Source organism: Pinus tabuliformis, chromosome X, assembly GCF_031772625.1.
Source record: "Pinus tabuliformis cultivar Carrire ecotype Pingquan chromosome X, CPIR1, whole genome shotgun sequence".
NCBI classification, from domain to species: domain Eukaryota; kingdom Viridiplantae; phylum Streptophyta; class Pinopsida; order Pinales; family Pinaceae; genus Pinus; species Pinus tabuliformis.
Window position 1 is genome coordinate 279684990 of NC_142308.1, and position 26732 is coordinate 279711721.

The window sequence follows — 26732 nt, forward strand, 5'->3', positions numbered from 1 at the left end:
TTCCTCCATTCCACGTCGAAAATCAAAACTTCATAAATCACTATTAAATCTTTAAAATAAATATATAATATTTAAATATATATAATTTAATAAAATAAAGAAATTATATACTAAACTTAATTAAGAAAGAAGTGAAAATTAATAGATACTCTAAAAACGTCTTCCACTTTAAAACTTCAATAACGTTTAACAATATAAATTTCGCGATAATTTTTTTTATAATGATTAATTATAATGAAATTAAATATAATCTTCATCATTTTATAATTTAGTAAATACTCTAAAACATCTTCCACTTTAAAACTTCAATAAAGGTTAAAAATATACAATTTGTGATAAATCCTTTTAATAATATTAATTATGATGGGATTAAATATAATCTTCATAATTTTATAATTTAAAAATTATATTTTTTAAAAATAAATTTTATTAAAAATATTCTAATTTGAAAAGAGTTCTCTCAAGAAAATATTAATAAGATTTTGATATCTAATTTTAATTTTAAGTTTCATATTTTCTTCGAAGTAGAATTTAGTTCTATTAATCAAAACAAGAGCATCACATAGTAAATTGTCATACCATACATATTGCAAGATATACACTAGGGTATAAAATTCACCACCATAAAAAGAACTAAGTTTTAATAGAGAAGATGGAAACAAAAATTCATAATTATCAATAATGAATAAATTGACACTTAGAATTTAATCTCTATAAAATATTGTAGAATATGTTCGTCTTCTTGGTTCTGGGAGGACATTCATAGTAGCATACACCTATCAAAGGTTGAGATTTGTTTCCAAAATATGTCTTATTTTACCTTTTTTAATTAAATTGATTGATTGAAAAAAAATATATCATATGAACCTGTGTATGAAGTGAGTTATGGTCTTATGGATATGTGTATGAATTGAGTTATGGTTTTCTGGATATGTGTTATTGACAAACTATGGTATTGGCCCATGATATGGTAAAAAAACAACTTACAAATTAAGAAGCTCCATAATAAACATGAACAAATTTTCATGGTTAAAAATCTTACATGTTTTTTTAAATGTATATTTGTTTAACTTATATATTAATTTGTTTTATAATTGTTGACAATAATAACAACTAAAAATAAAATGATAATTTAGTTAAATTTTATATGTTTCTTTAATTTGAGTAAACATTTTATAAAGTAAATATTTTGATAGTTATTATGGATTAATGTCTATAAATATTTACTGATCATTTAATTTATATAATTACACCAATAAATATAACTTATATTAATAATATTTATAAATTATAAATTATAAATTTATATATTAATTAACACAATCTTCTTTAAACAAAATATATATTATTATTATTATTATTCATTAGGAATCCCGTTGGAGTAATTAGAACAGACTCGAGATTAAACATTCCAATTACCACTATAACTCATCTCTTTAAAATATTAATTACGTCATAAGGCATTCCCCTCTGAAAAGAACTCCCTCCACTGCCACATGTAGCCTCATGAACCTCCGATCACTTGTTAGACCATTTAAAAACTCCATGTCCTCAGATGATTCCCTTGGTGGTTAGGGTAATGAGGTAACCACCTACCTGTTACGGTTTCTCCGTTTTAGTTATCATTACTTCGCCCTCGATCTCATAGCTAAGGTTACTTCGTCCCCGATCTCATAGACTGAGGTTACTTCGCCCACGATCTCATAGCTGAGGCACAACAAGGTTAGGTTGGGGTGGATCAAGTACCTATCTGATTTCTTCATTTCTACAATGCTTAACACATAACTGCTCCATTTCTACAACTTTCTCAACCCTGAGCTAGATTTCCCAACTAGTGGTATCAAATTGGCAGTGAAATTTAACATACAAGGAATGAATCTCCACACCCCAATCTCTTGGACCTGCAACTTCACTTCAATATTATTCGTTCACTGTTGATATGGTGGTTTTCTACTCACCTGGGATGCTTGTTTTTTCACTATTCCTTTTCAAAGTGCACTTTTTATAAATTGGTTATGCGTCCATACTTTTCATAGATTAAATGACCTGTTTTCTATGACTGGTATGACAATTCTTCTTCAACACCAAAATGCACAAGGCCTTTATTGCTTTGGTTAGGTAATTGATTACATTTGGTATTGTTTATCGTTTCCCTGTGATTATGCATTTATGTTTTGTTATAAACCCTCAGTTTCATTGACAGAGCCTTCATATGCTTTGTTTTGTTTAGGTAAATCATCACTGGCTAGTGTCAAATCATCAGTGACTCATCACAACATTTTTCATAACCCCCGCTGCATACAACTACTCAGTCATGTAATTTATTTGTAGGTTCCTCTTTCTCCTTTGAACTGCTTGAAGAATTTAATGGGTTTACTCAACATCTAGGTTATTGTTTGCTCTGCTTAATTGTATTCATGGTTGAATGGAGTTCTCCTAGGGTTATAGATTACGACACTGCCCAAGTCTTAATTTTAAGCTTTGTACAATAGAAAATGGAGGGTAATCCTTTAGAGGGAAGGTATTTGATTTCAACTTATTTGAGAGCTTTGTATTGTTTGTCTTGTGGCAAGATCCTTGGAGCTCTAGCCTAGTTACTAACACGTAGATTATAGATTTCTAGCAAATATTTGTAGCTGGTTATTCCAAGGTTTTTGGTGTTCAATTTTTGTTGGATCACTGGGATTCTCACAATTTGCTGGTTTTGATGAAATTAAGGCTTGACCTATGGTAGTCAAAGGCCGATAGGAGGCATTTTCGGCATAGATTGAAGGATTTTCTACTCTCAAGTGGTTAAAGGCAAGTTTTTATTTTTCTTTGTTTTTTGTGTGTGATTTCATCTATGAGGACATTAGTGAATGTGGTTTTCTTTGATGAATCCAATTGGGCGTGGATGATATAGTTTGCTATGATAAAATTGTAATTGCGATTTTTCTGGTGTGGACTATAGATAATTAGAATATTGATAAATATAGTTGTGTTTGTCAAATGGTAACTCAACCTGGTTTGTGGGTTATGGAAAATTGAGTTTTGTTGTGAAGAAATCATCTGTGAATTAGTATTGATAAATGGGGTTTCAGAATAGTTGGGGACATGGAATATCAATGGAAGAGATTAGCTAGGGTGTTTCTGTTAACTTTTGGAAGGGTTTAGTATCAAGGTTTTTCTTGTTGTGAGGAGATTCCTCAAATTTGTATCATTTCTTGTCTTAAATAGTGTTGGGGAGAGAAAGAGGGTATATAGAGGCAAAGGAAAGCTTTATTTTTCAGTGGGAAGATGAGTTCAAGGGAGAGAAAAACGAGGGTGGGTTTGAAGATGCCAATCCCAGCTTGGGAAGATGCATCTTCTAAGCCAATTCCATTGCCGCTTCCACTGCCGAAGCCCCCTAACATGAATGGTGCCTGCAAGTTTCCTTGTATTCCTCTCGAAGAAGTTACACTGGAATATCTCTAGAAGATTTCAACTTTAGGTTGTGGGAGCAGTGGCAAGGTCTACAAGGTTAAGCATGCCAGGACTAGGAAAATTTATGCCCTTAAAATCATTCAGGAAATGCATGCGCTTGCTGTTCAAAATAAATTAATGAGGGAAATGCAGATTCTCTTAAGGGCAAATTGTCCAAACATCCTGCAGTTTTATGGCCTATTCGAGGGAATTCTCCATGCATTGTGCAATGTTATGGCATATTAGATCAAGGAGGAGAAATCTCTTTTGTGTTGAACTACATGGACGATGGAACCCTTGTGCAGGTTCGTCAAACCCACAAGAAAATCCCAGAACACTATTTGGCTAAGGTTGCAAGGAAGGTGCTCAAGGGCTTGCATTACCTGCACTAGGAAAAAATTGTTCACCATGATATAAAGCCCTCCAATTTACTAACTAATAAGAGAAGTCAAGGTTTCCGATTTCGGTGCCAGAGCTATGTTGGCTCACATTTTGGCCCAGTGCAATTCCTTCATGGGCACCTGTGCTTATATGAGTCCTGAAAGGTTCTATCCTGATGGGTATTCATATACAGTTTCTATTGTCTTCTGCAATGCATTTCCTCAAATATCCTTCATATAATAGAGCGGAGAAGTATTTTATCAAGAAAAATACAGCCATGGCGAATCAGACTTGCCACTTATATTCTCAGTTTTTAGGTAATCAAAGATCCTCATATTTAACAATTTGAGAGATCCATCAAGAAACATTACCTTATGGCATGCATGTCTGTAAAAGAAATTAGGGTAAAACTATGTTTCGCTCTTGATGGTAGTCTCGACTATTATTCATCAAATTTAGAAAGAAGAGTTAATTGATAAATCTCAGCTACATTACATAAAAGGACCTGAAAACCCCAATTCAGTAGCAGGTCCAATGAACTTCAGTGGAAATCTAGATGTGAAGGAAAGAAAAAGGTATTACAATTATTCTAAAGGGACTAATTTACCATGTGGTTTTTCTAATTACCCTACCCCAGGGTTCCTTGAGTCTGAAGAAGAGAGGAAGGCCATGGAACAATGCAAGGGGGTTGTGGTAATTTCAGCTATATTTGGAGCCTATGAAAAGATTAAGCAACCCAAGAATATTAATAAAATCACAACAAAAAAATTTGTTTCTTTAGGTTTATGGACAATGCATCTCTCACAGTTCTTGCCTTATACCAGATCAAGCACAATGAGTCTCATAGAATTGGAATTTGGCACATTGTTTTGGTCAGGGAGTTGCCATATAAGGAATCTATAATGAATGGCCTCATACTAAAATATCTTCCCCACAAGCTTTTCCCAAACTGTTTTTACAACTTTTGGATGGATGCCAAGCTACAACTTGTTGTTGATCCTTTGTCAATTTTGGAAAATCCCCTTATAACTCATAACATTGATATTGCTATCTTAAAGCATTCTTACAATACTCATACCATGGAGGAAGCCATTTCTACAGTCAAATGGAGAAAGTGGAGCAAAGAAGTTGTGAGACATCAAATGTACAGTTACTGTGCCGATGGCTTGCAACCTTGGAGCTCTGAAAAGCTTCCCTACAACAGTGGTATGAGAACTCAGCTTTGCTCAATTACGGTGAAGTTTTAGTGTGATAGCATCTGAGATTTGTTTTGAGGTTGGTTCTCTCTTTAACTAACTTTTTTATTTTGTGTGTTTTTGTTTTCATTACAGATGTGCCTGATACTGCACCAATATTGAGAAAGAAAACCCTTCCAGCGAAGCTATTTTCTTACCTATTATTCAATGAATTAGAAATCTTCAATCCTTGGGATGAGTTGCCATTTGCATATGCAAGAGACATGATGACCCCCAAAGTGAGGATTCACATTTTTGAATCAACCATTTTTAATACAATAACAGATGAATATCGACACTATTACAAAGTCAATTGAAGCATTTTCAAAGAGCCTCCTTTGGACCTACAAATTTCTTCGGGTTATGAATCTAGAGCCTACAAATAGTATTTGGACAAAATGTGGGCTGCATATTCTATTTTATTGTATTAATTCATTTCGAATTTGATTGGATGCTAATATTACAACTTGCAGAAGCTATCAATTTTTTAAACTATGAAGGATCATGAAATAGTAGAATATGGGAGGATCCATACCTGCAAATTTAACTAATCCATGATGTTGACGGATGCCATGGGTGTTAATTTTGTGCTAGATTGGATTAGATGACTCATTTAATTCTCAATAATTGAAATCATTTTTATTGCCTTTGCCAACATGAGATGATAGAGACTGTACACATATATCTAATATGTGTATTGCATTTAATGGAGTTGATAGAGACTGAATTGTTTTTCCATGTGAATTCCAATGGTGATTCTGGTTATACCAAAAATGAAGGAAAATACAATGAAATGTGCTCTTCTAGAAAACTGGTATCCAAACTAGATGTACGCCATGAAAATATTTTTAGCTCAAACAGTAACAAAGAATCTTTCTAGGTGGCTCTTCATTGTCAGCACAATCCTGAACTGAAATTTAGTACAAGTTGTATAGGCTTGCATTTGTAGCATCGTGTCAAAGCTTTTATTAAAGGAGGTGCAATGTGGGGACAGATGTTGATTCAGACGGTACAAATATATGAGTCCACCTACCAGCTTAGATCAACAAATATGCTAATATTCCATATTCTACATTTGTTATTGTTTTGGTTGTATTTGACTCATACATCAATTTTTATTTTCTAGTCTTATTGTGTAATGGTTTATGTTGCCAATTTCAATCTCCCTTCATCTGTGCAAAATATATCTGTTTTCACAACTGATGATTGACTCATGTCCTTGGTTTGACGATCCTCTTTGTTGCTGAATAATAAGGAATTGTGTGTTATTTGATGGTTGTCTGGTAGTATGATGATTGGCTCATTTTCTTGTTTTGACGATCCTTTCTGTTGCTAAATAATAAGAAATCGTGTGTTAAATGAGGGTTATTTATGTCTGGTAGTATAGTAACTTTTGTTTTATGGACTATTCTCTCAAAATTATGGTGGGTGTAAAAGCGTGTTGTTTCCTCGGGGCATGCATGTTTTTAAATGCAAGTTTTATAAGTACAATGAAGACTAATAAACAATGTATGCCATTCCACTAATAAATTGGTCTTGCCACTTATATTCTCAGTTTTCAGGTAATTAGAGATCCACATATTTAACAATTTCAGATATCTATCAAGAAACAGTACCTTATGGCATGCATGTCTACAAAAGTAATCAAGCTAAAACTATGTTTCGTTGTTGATTGCAGTCTCAGATATTGTTCATCGGATTCAGAAATAAGAGTTAATTGATAAATCTCTACTATAGTACATGAAAGGACCGAAAAACACTAATGCAACAATAGGCTGAGTGACCTTCGATGGAAATCTGGATTTGAAGGAAAGAAAAAGGTATTTCAGTTATTCTGAAGGGATTGATTTGCATTGTGGTTTTGCTAATTACTGTACCCCAGGGTTCCTTGTGTCTTAAGAAGACAGGAAGGCCATTGAATAGTGCAAGGGGGTTGCAGTAATTTCATCTATATTTGGAGCCTATGAAAAGATTAAGCAACTCAAGAATGTTAGGAAAATCATAGCAGAAAACATTTATCTCTTCATGTTTATGAACAATGAAATTCTCATAGTTCTTGCTGGATATCAGATCAAGCCTAACGAGTCTCATAGAATTTGAATTTAGCACATTGTTTTGGTCAAGGAGTTGCCATACAAGGAATCTATAATGAATGGCCTCATACCCAATTATGTTCCCAAAATGCTTTTCCCAAACAATGTTTAAAACATCTGGAGGGATGCCAAGCTACATCTTGTTGTTGATCCTATTTCAATTTTTGAAAATCTCCTTAAAAGTCACAACGTTGATATTGGTGTCTCAAAGCATCCTTACAAGACTCATACCATGGAGGGAGTCATTTTTACAGTCAGATGGAGAAAGTGGAGAAAAGAAGTTATGAGATATCAAATGGACAGTTACTCTGTCGATGGCTTGCAAACTTGGAGCTCTGAAAAGCTTCCCTACAAAAGTGGTATGAGAAATTAGTTATGGTGAATTTTTAGTGTGATAACATCTGAGATTTGTTTTGAGGTTGGTTCTCTCTTTAACTAATTTTATGATTTTTGTGTGTTTTGGTTGGCACTATAGATGTGCCTGATAATACACTGATATTGAGAAAGCACACCCTTCCAATGAAGCTGTTTTCTTGCCTGTTATTCAATGAATTAGAAATCTTCAATCCTTGGGATCAATTGCCATTTGCATATGTAAGAGACATGATGACTCCCAAAGTGAGGATTGAAATGTTCGAATCAACCATTTTTAATACAACAAAAAATGAATATCGATACTCTTACAAAGTCAATAGAAAGTATTTTCAAAGAGCCTCCTTTGGACCTACAAATTTCTTTAGGTTATGAATCTAGAGCATACAAATCGTATTCGGACAAAATGTGGGCTGCATATTTTGTTTGATTGTATTAATTTGTTTCAAATTTGATTGGCTACTAAGATTACAGCTTGGAAAATCTATCGATTTTTTAAACTGTGAAGGGTCATGAAATAGCAGAATATGGGAGGATCCATACCTGTAGATTTAACCAATCCATGATGTTGATCGATGCCATGGGTGTTAATTTTGTGCTATATTGGATTAGATGACTCATTTAATTCTCAAAAATTGAAATCATTTTTAGTACCTCTACCATTATGAGATGATAGAGACTGTGCACCTATGTCTAATATGTGTATTGCATTTAATGGAGTTGATAGAGACTAAATTATTTTTCCATGTAAATTCCAGTGGTGATTCTCGTTATACCAGAAATGAAGGAAAATAAAATGAAACGTGCTCTTTTGGACAGCCAGTATCCAAACTGGGTGTATGCCATGAAAACATTTTTAACTCAAATAGAAACAAAGAATTTTTCCAGGTGGCTCTCCATTGTCAATGCAATCCTGAACTAAAATTTGGTACAAGTTGTATAAGCTTGCATGTGCACCATCATGATAGATCTTTAATTAAAGGAGGTACAACATGGGGACAAATGTTGATTGAGATAGTACAAATATATGAGTCTAGCCACTAGCTTAAATGAACAAAGATGCTAATCTTCCCTATGCTGCATTTGTCATTTTTTTGGGTATATTTGATTCATACAGCAATTTTTCTTGTCTACTCTTATTGTGTAATGTTTTATGTTGTCAATTTCAGTCTCGCTTTATCTATGCAAAAGATATATGTTTTCACAACTGATGATTGACTCATGTGCTTGGTTTGACGATCCTCTCTATTACTGAGTAATAAGGAATTGTATGTTATTTGAGGGTTGTCTGGTAGTATGATGATTGACTCATTTTCTTTTTTTGATGATCCTTTATGTTTCTAAATAATAAGGAATCATGTGTTAAATGAGGGTTAAAACATCTGGCAGTATAGTAACTTTTTTTGTATGGACTGTTCTCTCAAAATTATGGTAGGTGTAAAAGCCTGTTGTTTCCTCGGGGAATGCATGTTTCTGAATGTTAGTTTTACAAGTACAATGAAGACTAATAAACAATGTATTCCATTCTCCGCGATAAGAATACCATGAGTGTAATCCAATTACCCTCATATATTTGTCTAGCCTTGATTTTGATGTTTTGAAACTTCATGGTGCCTCCGAGAGGAAGCCTTGGTTCTTCAGAAGGAGGAGGTGCCATGGTAGCTTGCATTGAGCACTTGGTCTTTCTTTACTTGCAGCTCTAGAAAAAACCTTGGTTCTTCAAAATCAGGAGGTGCCATGGTAGCTTGCATTGAGAACTTGGTCTTTCTTTACCTGTAGCTCTAGGGATCAAGATAATTCTAGTCATTGGCCATTCAAATATTTTGATATGTATGCTTCATGTGAAGGCTATACCAAAGGATTGGCTTGCAATGGATTTATCAACAAAGGTCAGGATGACAAGCTCTGGATTTGAGGCAGTTTGTTTTGTAGCAGGAGAATCTATAGCACAGTTGCTAACCATAGAGTAAATGGGGATTTCACTTCAATTTAAGATGGATTTTACATGGTATCAACATGAGAAGGATCTTTATTGATACTGTTGGATTGAGTCAAAAATGAAAGATAAGTGTAGATTCCATTTCACTGATGTAATAAGTTAAATGTATAAATATGTGTTATTACGGACTTTGGATTCTTTTTCGAAGGAACCTTAGACTCCCAATGAAAGTTTTTATTCCTTAACCATAACTCTAATAGATTACGTGTCTTACACCTTGGTTTTTATTCTATAACCATTAACCATAACTCTAACAGATCACATGTCTAACACCTCTTTAATAAAAAGTTGTATTAAGTCTATAGAGAGATGAAGGATAGTTGTCACTGACCAAATATTCTCATTGAATTTGGTGGTTTTGGAATGACGACATATCCAATTACTAGTAGAAGTTGAAATTTTCTACTAAGGTTTATAACCAACTATGGAAATCAGGTTTACGACTCAGCAATTCTGAAACATTTTCTGATTTAGTTGAAAGTTGATGTATTTTGTTGGTTGAAAATACTTGCAAATGGAAATTTAAATATAACCACATACTCTGGACGTTTGGAACAAACTTCTAAAACGTTTTGTTTTTTTTTTTACAAGACAAAAGATTATAATAAATATCTTAGAATAACAAACCAGCACAAAACTACCCCACCACTAATAGAAATCAAACCAATTAGTATTGGTTACCACTTTTCAAAACCAGCCAAATAGCAAACCGACACAAAACTACCCCACCAGTGATAGAAATCAAAAAAATTAGTATTGGTTACCACTTTTCAAAACCAGCCAATGTCCAAAAACCAAACAAACATGTATCACAGCGAGATGTGGCTTCCCTCTAGCGAAAATTTTTGTTCCAGCATCCCTTCAGGGATTGGTAGAACCCAAAGATGTCAATTTCAGCCTCCGGGGCAAATTTATCTTTGAATAACATCCCTTTTAGGGAGTGTCAAACGCAAAAGAGACGAGTTTCTGTTTGCCTACCGTCTCCTTGAGGGAGTGTGAGAAGCAAAAATATTTGGACTGTACAAAAGAAACAATTTTTTTTTTTTGAATAATTAGTTGGGGAATGACAGGACAATATTCCTTGAGATTTCACCAGCTTTAAACAATATGTTACAAACCTAGATGATAAGGGGTTGGACATAAATTAAAGAAGAAAAGGGAGCTTTAAACAATATGTTACAAACCTTGATGATAATGGGTTGGAAAGAAATTAAAGAGGAAAAGGGAATGCACACACTATGAATTGTACAACCCGATCACTTTTATTTGTCATAAAAACAATCATTTTCATTTTGAAAAAATTTACATAGCTTTCACGTTTTGTAGTGCTTAGTTATAAGTGTAGAAAATTTGATGTAGATCATTTTTTTAGTAAAATACATATTTAGTTGTTCACATTGTACATTGTGAAAAGGGAAAGGAAATATAAATAAATAATTGAATTCATAATTGATATCTTTTTAATCATTTTTATTTATATAAATATGTACACTATTTTGACAGAATTCTCAATAAAATATTATATATTTCGGGCAGTGTTTTTTATATGTATTAGAGAAGCGTAGAATTTAATTAAAATGGAGTAGAATAATTGAGTTAATTATTTTGAAATTTTATTCCCCAAAAAATTATATAATATATAAAATAAATATTTATTTTTAGAAACTTGATATACATAAAATTGTAAACTTTAAAATAATTTGAATGTTGTAAAATTTTTCCAGATTGTTGTTGAATTGATTTATACAAAGTGATTTGATTTAAATAGCTTTCAATGAATGTTGGTCTGCCACAAATCATTAACCCACCCCAAATCATTAATCCGTGATCAAACTTCAATCATAATTACTAGTGAAAAACACTTATTTGCATAATAGAGTAATTGGGTTAATTATCTCGTGGTTCTGTTTTCTTGGAATTAGTGTTAATAGTGTTTTAAATCAAATATATATTATAAAAATTTGACAGAGGCTAATTCCTAAAATTGCAAATATTAATTGATCAGTTTCATTTAAAATGTTTGATGCTATCAATTTGAAAATAATTTTCAATGAACATAAGATTGCATCGGAATCATCAAACCATTACCAGAGTTCTAATTAAAATTATGAGTCAAAAGCACCCTTATTATTTGTCGTGGTACTGCATACTACCAGTATTATTCATGGTTAAGCATGGTCAACCATAGAATTTCATTTCTATTGCATTTTGTATCTTATTTAGATTTGCCTATTCCTATGTCATCATTTCTCTTCAATTTATGCCTTACCTATTTAAAATTATGTGTAAAAAGCACCCTTATTATTTGTCACGGTACTGGATGCTACTGATATTATTCATGGTTAACCATGGTCAACCATAGAATTTCATTTCTGATTTTGTATCTTATTTAGATTTGCCTATTCCTATATCGTCATTGCTCTTCAATTTATGCTTTACCGCGTTTCCTTTGTAACATTTCGTACAAGTGCTAGTATATGAACTGTAAAGATAAAAGTCAGACTTGAATTGAAAAAGAAGGAGTTACAACTTACAGGTGAGTACCGCACCTGGAGACTGCACTCAAACAAAGAGAACCCTCTCCGTACACTCTACATTCATCAAATGAGCAATTACATCATTATGTACATTACTAGAGATCAGGAAGTTGCAACCAAACTCCTAAACTCTAGGAACAAATCCTAAACTAAGGAGATTCGTTACAACTTGTGTAACCATTTCTCCATTAATACAAAATAATATTAATTATTTTCAACTCTCCCCCTTAATGGAGAAAGGATTATCCTAAACTCCTAGCATCCGTCTAAACAATTCAAACTTTACATGCCCAAGAGGCTTAGTAAACATATCAGCCATGTTATCACAAGTTTTACAATATTCAACACATAACTCTTTTGACTGTAGTTTCTCTCGATGAAGCAAAGCTACAGTGCTCTGCTTTTTACTGCTCCATGCTATCACCCCGGATCCAATGCTGAATGCGTAACCTGTGACAGATCTTCGATCATCCAAGTTACCTACCCAATCAAAATCTAAAAAACCTGCTAGAATAACATCAGAAGTGTTAGTGTAAAAAATGCCATAATTACTAGTACCACTAAGATACCTCAACACACTTTTTGCTGTGACCCAGTGACTTTCGAGTGGTTTTGACATGAACTGGCTCAACACACTAACAAAATATGCCAAATCTAGTCTAGCTGTAGTCAGATATATCAAACTACCAACTAGTTGTCTGTACATGGTAGCATCCACCTCTTTAGTACCATCGTCATTACTCAACTTTAAGTTTTGCTGTAATGGTGTTGCTGCTGATCTGCACTGCTCTATTTTGAACCTTTCCAACAAGCTTCTGGCATACTTCCCTTGAGTAAGAAAGGTTTGTCCAGAGTCTTTCCATACCTCCAATCCCAAGCAATAATGAAGGTTTCCAAGATCTTTCCATCTCATACACTTGTGACATCTGATTTCTTTGATCAGATTGTTAGCATTACCTACTATGATCATATCATCTACATAAAAAGAAATCAAAATAATTTCCCTCTATTTATTAAACTTGGGATACAGATTTGGATCATTCAAGCTCCTATGAAAGCCTTGTTGTACAAAAAATGAGTCAATTTTCTCATACCACAGCCTGGGTGCCTGTTTTAAACCATAAAGTACCTTTTTCAATTTACACACAAGATGTTCTTGCCCCTTTTTCACAAAACCTTCAGGTTGTACTAAATAAATTTCTTCCTTCAAGTCACAATTCAGAAATGCAGACTTAACATCTAGCTGGTGTAGCTGCCATTTGTGTTTTGTTGCTAAGGAAATTAGCATTCTAATGGTATTTAATTTGGCTACAGGAGAAAAGGTGTCATTGAAATATATTCCCTCTTGCTGTGAGTAACCCTTTGCTACTGGTCTAGCTTTAAGTTTCTCTATACTCCCATCTGCATTTAATTTTTGTTTATACAGCCATTTGCATCCTATGGGGGTTTTACCTTCAGGCAATTCAACCAAATCCCAAGTATGGTTTCTGTTTATTGATTCTATTTCCTCATACATTCCAGCCCTCCATGCATCAGATTTACTTGCTTCCTCATAATTTGCAAGTTCTACAATGTTTAAAAACTTTGACATTAATGCATAGTCTTTCAATTTAGAAGGTAATCGAATATTCCTACTTGATCCCCTTGGTAGGGGACTTACCTCAAATCTGTCTATTTCAGCCTTTTCTGGGCTTGCATTATTGATTACATTTCCTGTTACTTCTTCTTCTTGTTTCTGCTCCTGCTCTTCATCTTCCTTACAGTTTTCTTCCATTAGCAATGGAATGTCCCAATCATTGTTAGAGTCATCCTTTCCTTCTTCAACCTGTTCTAGTTCTAGCATTGTAAAATCCCCAGGATTCCCAAGATTGAAAGGACCAACATGTTCGTCCTCCATAAGTCGCATAAGGCCTTCAACCAGATCAGAAACGAACTAGAAGCTCCGTGTCTATTCCCCATTTCCATAGACTATCAAAGGCTCCTGGTTTAAAACCTGAGAAACAAAATTACTTGCAACCCGACCATCATCACGACACATTCACAGACCACATGTATTGAAAATTCGAGCAATCCAAACCTCAACATTTTCTCCCATAGTCAGAGTTTTGGCTATTCTCTTACCCTCATCATAGCAACTGTGGACTTCGATGGGATTAACATTTCCCCAGTAAGCTTCAGTTTGAGGCTGTTCAAGAGGATCTCCATAAACCTCACTAGTACTTGTAAGCAGAAAACGTGCCCCAACACGCTTGGCAAGTCTGGATATGTTCAAGATAACCACATTATTGTTTTTGATAGTCCTCACATGTTTGTGTTTGTAATGCACAGGGGAAGCGGGGCAAGCCAAATGGTAGATTTGATCAACCTCCAACAATAAGGGTTCCACAACATCATGCTTTATCCGTTCAAACCTCGGATTGCCAAAATGATGCAAAACATTATCCTTCCTTCCTGTGAAGAAATTGTCGACAACAATAACACTGTCACCTCTTTCCATGAGCCTGTCAAGTAGATGACTGCCAACAAAGCCAACTCCATCCATCACGACAACTCGCAGGGACTTTCTCTTCAAAGCTAGGGGCACTTTAGCCCCCGAATTCACCATCAAACCCAAATGCTACTGAGCAAACCAAGAAACAGGAGTCTCATAAACAACTCGATGAGGTTTGTCGGGCACAAACCTTCCATTTTAATTAACATTAAAAGCCAAAAAACGAGGCTGAAGGATAAAGAAAGTCGATGCAATGGCGATTCCTATCAAAATAAACAGCAGCCGCTGCTCCCTGAGCAAATAATCTACTGGCCTGATAATAGACCACGTCTTTTTTGGCTTAAGAGAGTAGTCATCACTATTATTCATATTGGACTGATAAAATTTCTAATCCTCTGATGAATAAGTCTTCAATGAGCCACCACCGTGCAAGTCCAATCTGCTGCCACCAAACAGATCAGGAACTCCAATGCACCACCACCGGGCAAATCCGATCTGCTACCACCGAGCAGATCAGGAACTCTAATGCGCCACCATCGGGCAACTCCGATCTGCTGCCACCGAATAGATCTAGAACTCCAATGCACCACCACTGGGCAAAATTGATCTGCTACAACCGAGTAGATCAGGAACTCCAATGCTCCAACACTAGGCAACTCCGATCTGCTGCCACCGAACAGATCTGAAATTTCAAACTGCCACCACCGGGCAAGGTCGATCTGCAAGAAATTGCAGATTTTCAACAAAGAAAGAGGCTGGCGCTTCTCGACAGCGAAATACCCGCACCGGAAACAAAATCGATGCGTCTTACGAAATTGGCGCGATTAAGGCTTGATTTTCCAAGCCAATAGCACTTTCTGGCGCGCTGGCGTGATTATAACTCTCAAAATAGCACCAAATGGCGTGACTATTCCTTAATAAACAACGCCAACCCTTTCTTCTGCTAAAAAATGGCGTGACTGTTCGCGACAAAACCGCGCCAACCCTATTTTCCGTTCAGAGATGATTAGTCATCTGAGACCTGTCTTCAGGTGTTACTGCAGTCCACCTGATTCTACGAATGCTTCTATACACTCCACCGCCACTACAGTTCTGTAATCAATGATGCATCCTTAAAAAAATTTAAGGCTATTCCTACTCTGTGCTCTGATACCAAGATAAAAGTCAGACTTGAATTGAAAAAGAAGGAGTTACAGCTCATAGGTAAGTACCGCACCTGAAGACTGCACTCAAACAAAGAGAACTCTCTCCGTACACTCTACATTCATCAAATGAGCAATTACATCATTAAGTACATTACTAGAGATCGGGAAGTTGCAACCAAACTCCTAAACTCTAGGAACAAATTCCAAACTAAGGAGATTCATTACAACTTGTGTAACCATTTCTCCATTAATACAAAATAATATCAATTATTTTCAACTTGTAAAACCATTAATAATTACCCAAAAAGATCTTTCTAACCAGTTTTATAAATAACATCATGCTTATTGCCCAGATTTAACATGGATGTATAAATATAAACATAACTATATCATTGTATCAAAGTATATGCATGAGACATAGAGATAAAAAAATTGTTCAAAAAGTAATAATACTTTTTAAGTTTATATATATCATTCAAAATTCATAGACATCGATGTAATATTTTAAAATATATTTTTTCAGATTTATATATTAATGAATTGCAATAAATAATGAGTAGTCGGAGTGATAATCTTGATCTCAAGATGGAAAGTTTTCATTTCATCCCCGATTACCGTCCCAAATGTAAATTTTCTGGTTACAGTAAAATATAACTTTCATCCCTGATCACCATCCCAAATGTAAATGTAAAATACAACTTTCATCCATCGCTGTAACTACATCCACAGCAATAATGTAGTGACAGACGAGCATTCAAACCGGATATTGGTCATCCAGATCACGTGCTTCTCGAAGTAACGTCAAAGTCAAGGCATTAAGGGAGATCAATGTAGTGACAGACGAGCATTCAGACCGGATATTGGTCATGCAGGATCGCGTGCTTCTCGAAGTAAGGTCAAAGTCAAGGCATTAAGGGAGATCCAACCAGACAATTCATTCGTTATTTAGTTTTTATTAATATGATATTTGTCTTTGACAAAGCCTATATATCGTATTACATTGGAGCCCAAAGTCTATATATGTATCCAACCTTAAAAGGAATAACCAGGTCTGGGAAGTGAAACTCGAGATGGGAGGGCAGGTGCTCGCAGTTTTGATGATTTTCTCGATTTTATTCTGTGATACTGGGAACTTGTGCCGAGCAGTGCACAACGACAGCGTGGTGAATATAGGTGTGCTCTTAAACTACATGTCTTGGGTCGGAAAAGAAGCCAAAACCGCCCTTAAAATAGCACAGGACGACATTAATAACGACACCCAGCTAATCAGTACAGAAGGTCAAGAGCAAACTAAGAGTTTCAAAATTCACCAAACGAATAAATCTACAATGTCATTTGCTTAGTTATTTCTTTAATTTATTCCATGGTCTCCTTTGTAGGCAGTTTGATATTAAATATAATTTATGCTTTGTGACATCAGCTCTTGATCTGTTGGAAAAAGAAGTGGTTGCAATAATTGGGCCACAGGCGTCGGATGTTGCAGAATTCATATTACATCTGGGAGACGCAGCTAAAGTCCCAATTGTTTCCTTCTCTGTTACTAGTCCCTTGCTCTCCAACCACAGATTTCCATATTTTGTTCGCATGGCACATAGTGATGCCTTGCAAATGCAACCCATTGCAGCCCTGGTTCAGGCCTATGGGTGGAGAAAAGTAGCAGCTATTTATTCCGATGATGAATTCGGTAACGGTGCAGTTGCCTCATTGAGAGATGCGCTTAGGGATGTTGGGTCCGAATTAGAATATAGAACAGTGATACCATTAAGTGCGGATCACATAGTTATAGAGAAGGAGCTATACAAATTAATGACAAAGGAATCGAGAGTTTTCGTTGCCTATATGCAGTCTGTCGATCTTTCTTCAAAATTATTCATGAAAGCCCATGAAATAGGAATGATGGATAGTGGTTATGTCTGGATAACCACAGATGAATTTACCAGCCTTTGGGATGTTCTGTTAAATCCTTCTTCCATGGAATACATGCAAGGCCTCCTAGGAGTCAAAACTTATATCCAGAATTCCAAGAAGCTTGCAGATTTCCGTGGAAGGTGGAAACGCCAATTTAGACTCGAATACCCTCATGAAGAAAAGGCTGAACTAAATGTTTACGGCTCATTTGCATACGATGCCGTCTGGATGATAGCTCGGGCAATTGGGAATCTAGGAAACACAAGTTTTAATTTCATGAAGCCCATAAGTTCTTCCCCAAGTTTTACACAACTAAAGGTCTTTTAGGAAGGACCACTGTTATTGACAGAGCTCCTCAAGGCAGAATTTAGTCGTGTGAGCGGAGTTGTTCAGCGAAAAGATGGAGAAATTGTGGGTCCTACTTATGAGATAGCCAATGTGGTGGGTAAAAGCTACAATGTTATTGGGTATTGGAGTAATGAAACTCGGCTCTCCAAACAACTTCCTTCTAGTTCATCATCCCCGTCAAACACCAACTGTTGAAATAATAATTTCAACTGCAATTTTATTTTACTTTGCGATGCGATCTCGTCGTAGATCGCAAATCGCATGCATGCACCTACCTCCGTTTGTTCACTTGATTTTTGCCGATTGCAATGTTGCGATGCGATCTGATCGCATATCGCAGATCGCACCCATTTGTTTCAAGCATTCCCCTTTTTACAACGAATGTGATTTCTCGATGCGATTAAATCGCAAATCGCAAAATTTCAATGGTTGAAGTATGGGCCTACACATGAACATTACGTAAAGTTTTGGGTTTGACCGCCGTTTACTGTAGTGAAGAAATAAATGGTATTTACTCTTGTTCATAGATTGTAGGTAAATGTTTTTAATTTTATTATTTGTTTAAGTCACGGAAGTATGGCATAGTAAATGTATGTAAGTTTTTTTATTGTTGCATATGTAATGTAATTTTTTATGAGTTGACCATTGTAATGTGAGGGAAGCGCGGGGTGAAACACACAACAGTGTGAATATGAAAAATGCAGCAACATGAAGATTTTTTTTGTTGAAGAAACGAAATGTAATTTTCTGTAGTTGAAGTCTGTTTTTACAACAGTGAATGTAAAAGAGATTTTTACACACAACAGTGTAAACTTTCAGGAGGAGACAGAGTATTTTTTTTGTTGAAATGTTCTTGGTGAATCCCTCTGAAAGAGAGGAAGAAATTTGTAACTGAAGTTGTCTTTGATTAATGAATACAAGTTTTATTTTGTATGAGGAAAAACTCTGTCTGCTCATAATTTTTTTTTTTTTTAAAGCTTCCCTGTGCTAAGATCTTGTGGAGAAAATAAAGCATTTTCTCTGTTCTGTTTAAGTTATCTGTTTTTTGGAATTTTACTAGAAAAATTCCCAACAGTGGTATCAGAGCTTGTCCAAGCTCTTTGAAGGCGTCAAAGAAGCTGAAGGAAGGTTTTTTTTGTTGCAGCAGCTTCTCCAGCAACGTGAAGACTCAGCAAAAGAATCAAGGTATTTCTCAAGTTTGGTTTTTTGTGTAACTGTTGAAGACTGTTAGTGATTCCTAAATACAGTCAAGTATTTGAAGCGTAGTTTAAAGTGCAAGAATGGCTAGCATTAGCACCAGCACTAGCATGGGTATGTTTAATACTCAGCTCCTACAATTTAATGGGAAAAACTATGATTATTGGGCAATAACCATGAGAGCCCTGTTTGCCTCACAAGATTTATGGGAACTTGTTGAATATGGGTTTGAAGAACTAGAAAATGAAGAAGAGTTTAATAACTTGACACAGGCAGAGAAAGATCTGCTGAAGAGAAATAAGAAGAATGATTCAAAAGCCCTTGTATTTTTGTATCAGTCAGTGCATGAGAGTGTGTTTCCAAGGATAGCAACAGCCAAGACATCCAAAGAAGCATGGCAAACTCTCAAGACAACTTGTCAAGGCATGGAGAAAGTGAAGACAACAAAACTACAATTGCTGAGGAGAGATTTTGAGAATTTGTGCATGAAGGAGTCAGACAATATTGACTCATTCTTCACACATGTGATTGGTCTGGTCACACAAATAAGATCTCATGGAGAGATTCTTGAAGAGAGGAGGATTGTGGAGAAACTATTGAGGTGCCTACCCTCAAAGTTCGATGTGATTGTCACCACCATAGAAGAGACAAAGGATCTCTCAAACTTTTCAGTTAATAAACTTCATGCATCACTGATAACAAATGAGCAAAGGTTGAGTAGAAATGAAAACTCATCTCTAGAGCAAGCCTTCAAGACCCAGATGTCGCTTGGAAGAGGAAGAGGTCAAGGCAGAGGAAACAAGAGAGGAAGAGGCAGAAGCCAAAATAGAGGTGGAAGGAACAGTCCATTAAATGCTCAAGGAAGAGGCAGCAATCTAAATCAGAACCAAGGCCAAGGCAGCAGCCAACAAAGTGGACAACATCATGCTCAAGGGCAAAGGTATGAAAAATCCAATGTCCAATGTTATTATTGTAAAAAATATGGACATTATGCCAATGAATGTAGGAAAAAGCGGCATGATATGAGTAATAGATCTAGTGCACATATCACTAGAGAAAATATCAGCGGATAATGTGCTTTTAGCTTGTAAAATGGCTGAAACAAACAGTGATGATATATGGTATCTAGACTCCGGTTGCAGCAACCATATGACAAGAAACATAGCTTTGTTTTCTGCTTTAGATCAAAATGTGAAATCACAAGTCACACTTGGGACTGATAGTAAAATTCTTGTTATGGGTAAAGGAGAAGTTAAAATGTTTACAAAGAAAGGAGGAAAGAAAACTATAGCAGATGTCTATTATGTTCCCCGAATGAAATGTAACCTCTTAAGTATTGGACAACTTGTTCAAAAGGGTTACAATCTTTTTTTTGAGAATGATGTATGCACCATCATGGATAGAGCACCCAACAAAAGATGCGTTGCTGAAGTGAAGATGATGAGGAATAGGATGTTCCCTCTCAGAATAAGGGCAGATTTGAAAAACAAAGAAGTAATTGCAGCAGTTACCCAAGAGGCCTTCCAAAGCATACCAAAGGATGAAAATTGGTTGTGGCACTTGAGGTTTGGACGTTTGAATTTTGGAGGTCTTAACTTGTTGAGTAGAAAAGGAATGGTAAGAGGATTACCATTGATAGAGAAACCAGACAGTCTTTGTGATGGTTGCATATTGGGGAAACAACACAGAGAAAGTTTTCCATCAGGGAAAAGCATAAAGGCAAAAGCACCCTTAGAGATTGTCCACTCAGATTTATGTGGACCGATGCAAACTCCATCATTAGCAAGCAACCAATATTTTCTAACATTCATTGATGATTTTACCAGAAAGACTTGGGTTTATTTCCTGAAGAACAAAAGTGAAGTGTTTGAAAAATTTTGCAATTTCAAAGCACTTGTGGAAAACCAAAGTGGGCTGCATATCGAAGTTTTGAGAACTGACAGAGGAGGTGAGTATATCTCCAAAGAATTCCTACGGTTTTGTAGAGAAAATGGAATACATAATCAATTTACAGCAAGATACACTCCGCAACAAAATGGAGTTTCCGAAAGGAAGAATAGGACCATCATGGATATGGCGAGAAGTATGTTAAAGGCAAAGCATTTACCAAATGATTATTGAGCTGAAGCTGTACACTGTGCAATATATATTTTGAATAGATGCCCTACAAAAGCAGTGATGAACAAAGTGCTGGAAGAAGCATGGAGTGGGAGAAAGCAAAGATTCACCCACATGAAAGTTTTTGGATGTGTGGCTTATGCACACATTCCAGATCAGGTAAGGAAGAAGTTGGATAGCAAAGGGGAGAAATGTATTTTCACTGGATATAGCGAGGAATCCAAGGCTTACAAGTTGTATATCCCATCCACCAAGAAGTTTTTTGTGAGTAGAGATGTTCAGTTTATTGAGGAGGAAGCTTGGGATGGAAGCATAGAGAAAACGGTTAATGTTAAAAATTGTTTGTCTCATGATGAAGATGATGAAGAGATGGTTGAAATACATCCCTAAACAGCAGCGCCAACACAAGGACAACAAGGTACACCCTTGAGGAGAAATGAGAGTGCTTCTCAAAGCACACCACAAGGAGGAAATTCAAGTGCATCCTCAAGTACTTGCACACCAAATGAAAGAGGTAAGAAATTTAGAAATTTAAGTGATATTTATGATGAAGGAATGAATTCTTTGTTTGCTTTGTATTTTCATGTTGATGACCCTATTCATTTCGAAGATGCAATTAAAGATAAGAAATGGATAGAAGCTATGGATGAGTAGATCAATGCCATAGAAAGAAACAAGACATGGGATTTGGTTGAGCTACGAAAAGGTAAAGAAGTCATTGGAGTTAAATGGGTCTACAAGACCAAGAGCAATGCTGAAGGCAAGATAGAAAGGTACAAGGCAAGACTTGTTGTCACGGGATACAAGCAGCACTATGGGAAAGATTATGAGGAGACATTCACACCGGTTGCAAGAATGGAAACTGTGAGAGCAGTGCTGCCCATAGCAGCACAAAACAAGTGGAAAGTTTACCAAATGGACACGAAGTAAACATTCTTGAATGGAGTATTAATGGAAGAGGTTTACATTGAACAACCACCAGGCTATGAAAAGAAAGGCCATGAGGACAAAGTGTGCAGATTGAAGAAAGCTCTTTATGGGCTAAAGCAAGCACCAAGAGCATGGTATAGTAGGATAGATTCCTATCTATTGGAAAATGAATTTGCAAAGTGTGAGGGAGAACCCACCATCTACATCAAAGAAAAGTATGGTAAAATTTTAATTGTTGTGTTGTACGTTAATGATGTTATTTTTACAGGTAATGATGACTATCTCATTGAAAATTTCAAAACAGTCATGAAAGAAGAATTTGAGATGACTGACATGGGTTTGTTGAGATACTTCTTAGGAATAGAAGTAGATCAAAATGAAAATGGAAATTTTATTTCGTAGGAAAAATATGTAAATGAAGTGTTGGGTAGATTTAACATGCAGGACAGCAAGACAGCAATCACTCCCACAGTAATGGGATTAAAACTCAGCAAAGAGGACAGCAGCAAGGATTTTGATCCCAACGTGTACAAGAGCATAGTTGGCAGCCTTATGTATTTAACTGCAACTAGGCCGGACACAATGTTTGCTGTTAGCTTAATTTCCAGATTCATGGAGAGGCCAAAAGAAACAGATTGGCAGGCAGCAAAAAGAATACTGAGGTATGTCAAAGGTAAAAAAAGATTTAGCATTTTATATACTCTTTCAGAAAGTTCAGCTTTAGTTGGCTACACCGATAGCGATTGGGCTGGAAGTGTGGATGATCGGAAAAGCACATCTGATTATCTCTTTCACATGGGTTCAGGAGCAATTTCATGGGCTTCTAAGAAACATCCCATTGTAGCGTTGTCTACAACAGAGGCAGAATACGTGGCAGCTACAGCAGCAGCATGTCAAGCAGTTTGGATGAGAAGGATGCTAAGGAGCCTATGCCAAGAGGAAGCAAAAACAACTGTTATTTTTTTGACAATAGCTCAGCTATTGCCCTATCCAAGAATTCTATGTTTCACAAACGAACGAAACACATTAATACAAGGTTCCATTACATCAGAGAATTGGTGAACAATGGAGAAATCGTTTTACAACATTGCAGCACTCAAGAACAGGTTGCGGACATTTTGACCAAGTCTTTGGGACAGAAAAGTTTTGAGTTTTTAAGGAAATGTCTGGGTATGATTGATAACCCAGCAGTTGAAATTAAAGGGGAGTGTTGAAATAATAATTTCAACTGCATCTTTATTTTAATTTGCGCTGCGATCTCATCGCGGATCGTAAATCACATGCATGCACCTACCTCCGTTTGTTCACTTGATTTCTGCCAATTGCAATGTTGCGATGCGATCCGATCGCATATCGCAGATCGCACCCATTTGTTTCAAGCATTTCTCTATTTTACAACGAATTCAATTTTGCGATGCGATTAAATCGCAAATCGCAAATCGCAAATCGCAAAATTTCAATGGTTGAAGTACGGGCCTGCACATGAACATTACGTGAAGTTTTGGGTTTCACCGCCGTTTACTGCAGTGAAGAAATAAATGGTATTTACTCCTGTTCATAGATTGTAGGTAAATTTTTTTAATTTTATTATTTGTTTAAGTCATGGAAGTATGGCATAGTAAATGTATGTAAGTTTTTTTATTGTTGCATATGTAATGTAATTTTTTATGAGTTGACCATTGTAATGTGAGCGGGGTGAAACACACAACAGTGTGAATATGAAAAATGTAGCAGCATGAAGATTTTTTTGTTGAAAAAATGAAATGTAATTTTCTCTAGTTGAAATCTGTTTTTACAACAATGAATGTAAAAGAGATTCTTACACACGGTAGTGTAAAATCTCAGGAGGAGATAGAGTATTTTTTTTGTTGAAATGTTCTTGGTGAATCCCTCTGAGAGAGAGGAAGAAATTTGTAACTGAAGTTGTCTTTGATTAATGAATACAAGTTTTATTTTGTATGAGGAAAAACTCTGTCTACTCAAAATTTTTTTCTTTTAAAAAAGCTTCCCTGTGCTAAGATCCTGTGGAGAAAACAGAGCATTTTCTCTATTCTGTTCAAGTTATCTGTTTTTTGGAATTTTACCAGAAAAATTCCCAACAAATACGATCGACGATCTTAAAAGTGTCATTTGGCCCAGTGGATTTGCAGAAGTGCCTCGTGGTTGGGAACAACCAGCTAGTTGTAGGAGATTGAAAATTGGAGTTCCCATAAAACATGGATTCACTGAATTTGTCACAGTTGCATTTGATAGTAACCATAATCGAAGCAACGTGACTGGTTTCTGTATAGACGTCTTTGAGGCAGTTATGAACAGACTGGATTATGCATGGCCTTATGATCTCATTCCCTATGGCGACGAGAACCATACACACTCCTATGATGACCTTGTCTATCAAGTTCATCTCAAGGTACCTTCTATAGCCTATTGAATTATTAGATTTCTAATTCTTATGATTGCCAAGAATTCGGCTCCTGTAGATATTGATTTCAAGGTTGGTTGACAGAAATTTGATGCAGCTGTGGGCGATATCACAATTTTGTCTAACCGAAGTAATTATGTCGATTTCACGCAACCATTCACGGAATCAGGTCTTGTAATGGTACTTCTTGCCAAGGCGGACAAAGCACATAACGCTTGGGCATTCATGCTGCCTTTTACAACAGGCATGTGTTGCACAATAGGGGTGAAGTTAGTGAGCAGTTTGTCTCGATCGGTGCTTCTAATCTGGCTATTCATAGTTTTAATTCTAACATCCAGCTATATGGCCAGTTTGACGTCTATTCTCACAGCGCAAAAGTTGATTCATGGTATTAAAATTGTTGAATCTCTCGGCGTCAGTGGAGCACCAGTAGGGTATCAGGAACAGATTTTTGTAGGTGAATACCTAAGGGACCAGTTGCACATAGCCAACGAAAGTCTTAGAACATTTTCGTCAGCAGAGGAAGCTGGAGAGGCTCTTTCAAAAGGCACAGTCGCTGCCATTTTCGACGAGATTCCTTATATCCGCATTTTTCTAGCTTCACAATGCAACTATGCAATGGTTGGACCAATCTACGCAACTCAGGGTTTTGGCTTTGTAAGTTACATCAAATATTCAATAATTTTCATGAATTCCTATCTATAAATGACTTCTTCTATATATCGTTAGTCTTTACGAATCAACACTTTTGCACAGGTATTTCCCAAGGGCGATCCCCTCGTCTCTGATATTTCCACGGCCGTTCAGTCTCTTTCAGAGGACAAACAAATACAACAGATTAAAAACAAATGGTTAAATAACACAGCCTGCACATATTCGGGAACAAAGGTAGGTTCCAATATGCTGAGCATGGGCAATTTCTGGGGTCTCTATCTAATCACTGGATCGATTTCATCTGTAGCTCTGAATATATTCTTTTCCATGCTTCTCCGCAATTATATGAGGGAGCCTAATGTTAAGGATACAAATAATAGTGAGGTGGGTCATCCATCAACAGGGAAGTCATTGAAGGGTGCAATCAAATCGTTCATGGTGTATGTTGACCAGAGAGAGAGTCCAACCTCATCTCCTCTAACAAGAGAATCTGAAATTAGCCACAAAAATAGTCCATTCTCTCCGACAAATTTCATAAGCAGCCCTTCGACTATGGGAATGACTCCTTTCAGAGCCAGCAAGATTTCTAGGAGAAGCGTCTCCATCTTGGATGAACTTGTGGTCGATGTAGATGAAAACAGAAATGCACGCACTGCATCTATTTCAACACTTGATCATCCAACATAAGAGCTTCCATCAAACACACCGGGATGAGCGGAGACTTTTCCCTAAACAGTCTTCCAGATACATGCCAGACTTTTCATTTCCGCTTAGCTTAGTATCATGGGATTATTGGAAGTAATGCTTCCATGTATTGTCATTAGTTGTCATTGTGAGTTCCCAAGTGTCAATATAGAAATAGTTTTTTCCTATTTATGATTTGTAGTTGTGATCAAGATGTCGTAAGTGTTTTCTGTCTTATATATTTGTAACTATTGTGATTAATAAAGAGATCGAAATGTGATTTTTGTATGCTCTCTCTATTTTTTCTAACACGGTTTCACAAGTAGTCTTGATTCTCTCATGCTCTCTCTATTTTTTCTAACATGGTATCATAGGTAGCCTTGATTCTCTCAGGAGAAGGGCTGAGATTATACAATTTTAGTCATGATAATCATTTCTACATATATTAGTTTAATAGAGTGTTTGATCTATTTTTGGTGTGAGCCTTTTGTGTAAATATTTAATTTGTGTGTGGATTGTGGATAGTTGCATGCAAAGGAGAATTGAGAAGGTCGAGTGTTCCTTTTGCTATGTAAAGTTCCATTGTGGACAAATATTTGTAAAAGAAGAGGAGATCTGCATGTGAAGAAGCTGGATCAACATAGATTTGGTTTGCACTAGTGTGGATCTAGAGTTGAGAGCAATGTCTACATGTTTTAAATGGTGGTTCTCGAAATTATCAGATGGTGCAAGATGTACATTTGCAGTGTGTAGGTCGAATGTTGCCATTTATCATTC

At 36.0% G+C, this 26732-nt stretch overlaps 1 protein-coding gene across 1 annotated transcript; it reads left to right on the top strand.

Annotated features, from left to right (window-relative positions):
• Positions 1-16764: 16764 nt before the first annotated feature.
• LOC149139490 (glutamate receptor 2.7-like) lies at positions 16765-25958 on the top strand. The gene is made up of 6 exons (XM_089450736.1): positions 16765-16972; positions 17115-17842; positions 17930-18077; positions 24283-24605; positions 24702-25274; positions 25374-25958. Exons 1-6 carry the CDS (start codon positions 16765-16767, stop codon positions 25956-25958), a joined length of 2565 nt encoding a protein of 854 aa, XP_089306862.1.
• Positions 25959-26732: the final 774 nt, after the last annotated feature.

Excerpts from the sequence above, each read along its gene's own strand:
- LOC149139490 (XM_089450736.1), top strand. The coding sequence starts at position 16,765 with ATGGGAGGGCAGGTGCTCGCAGTTTTGATGATTTTCTCGATTTTATTC. Across the intron at positions 16,973-17,114 it reads CCAGCTAATCAGTACAGAAG|CTCTTGATCTGTTGGAAAAA; the intron begins GTCAAGAGCAAA and ends TTGTGACATCAG. Across the intron at positions 18,078-24,282 it reads CAATGTTATTGGGTATTGGA|AAAAATTCCCAACAAATACG; the intron begins GTAATGAAACTC and ends GAATTTTACCAG.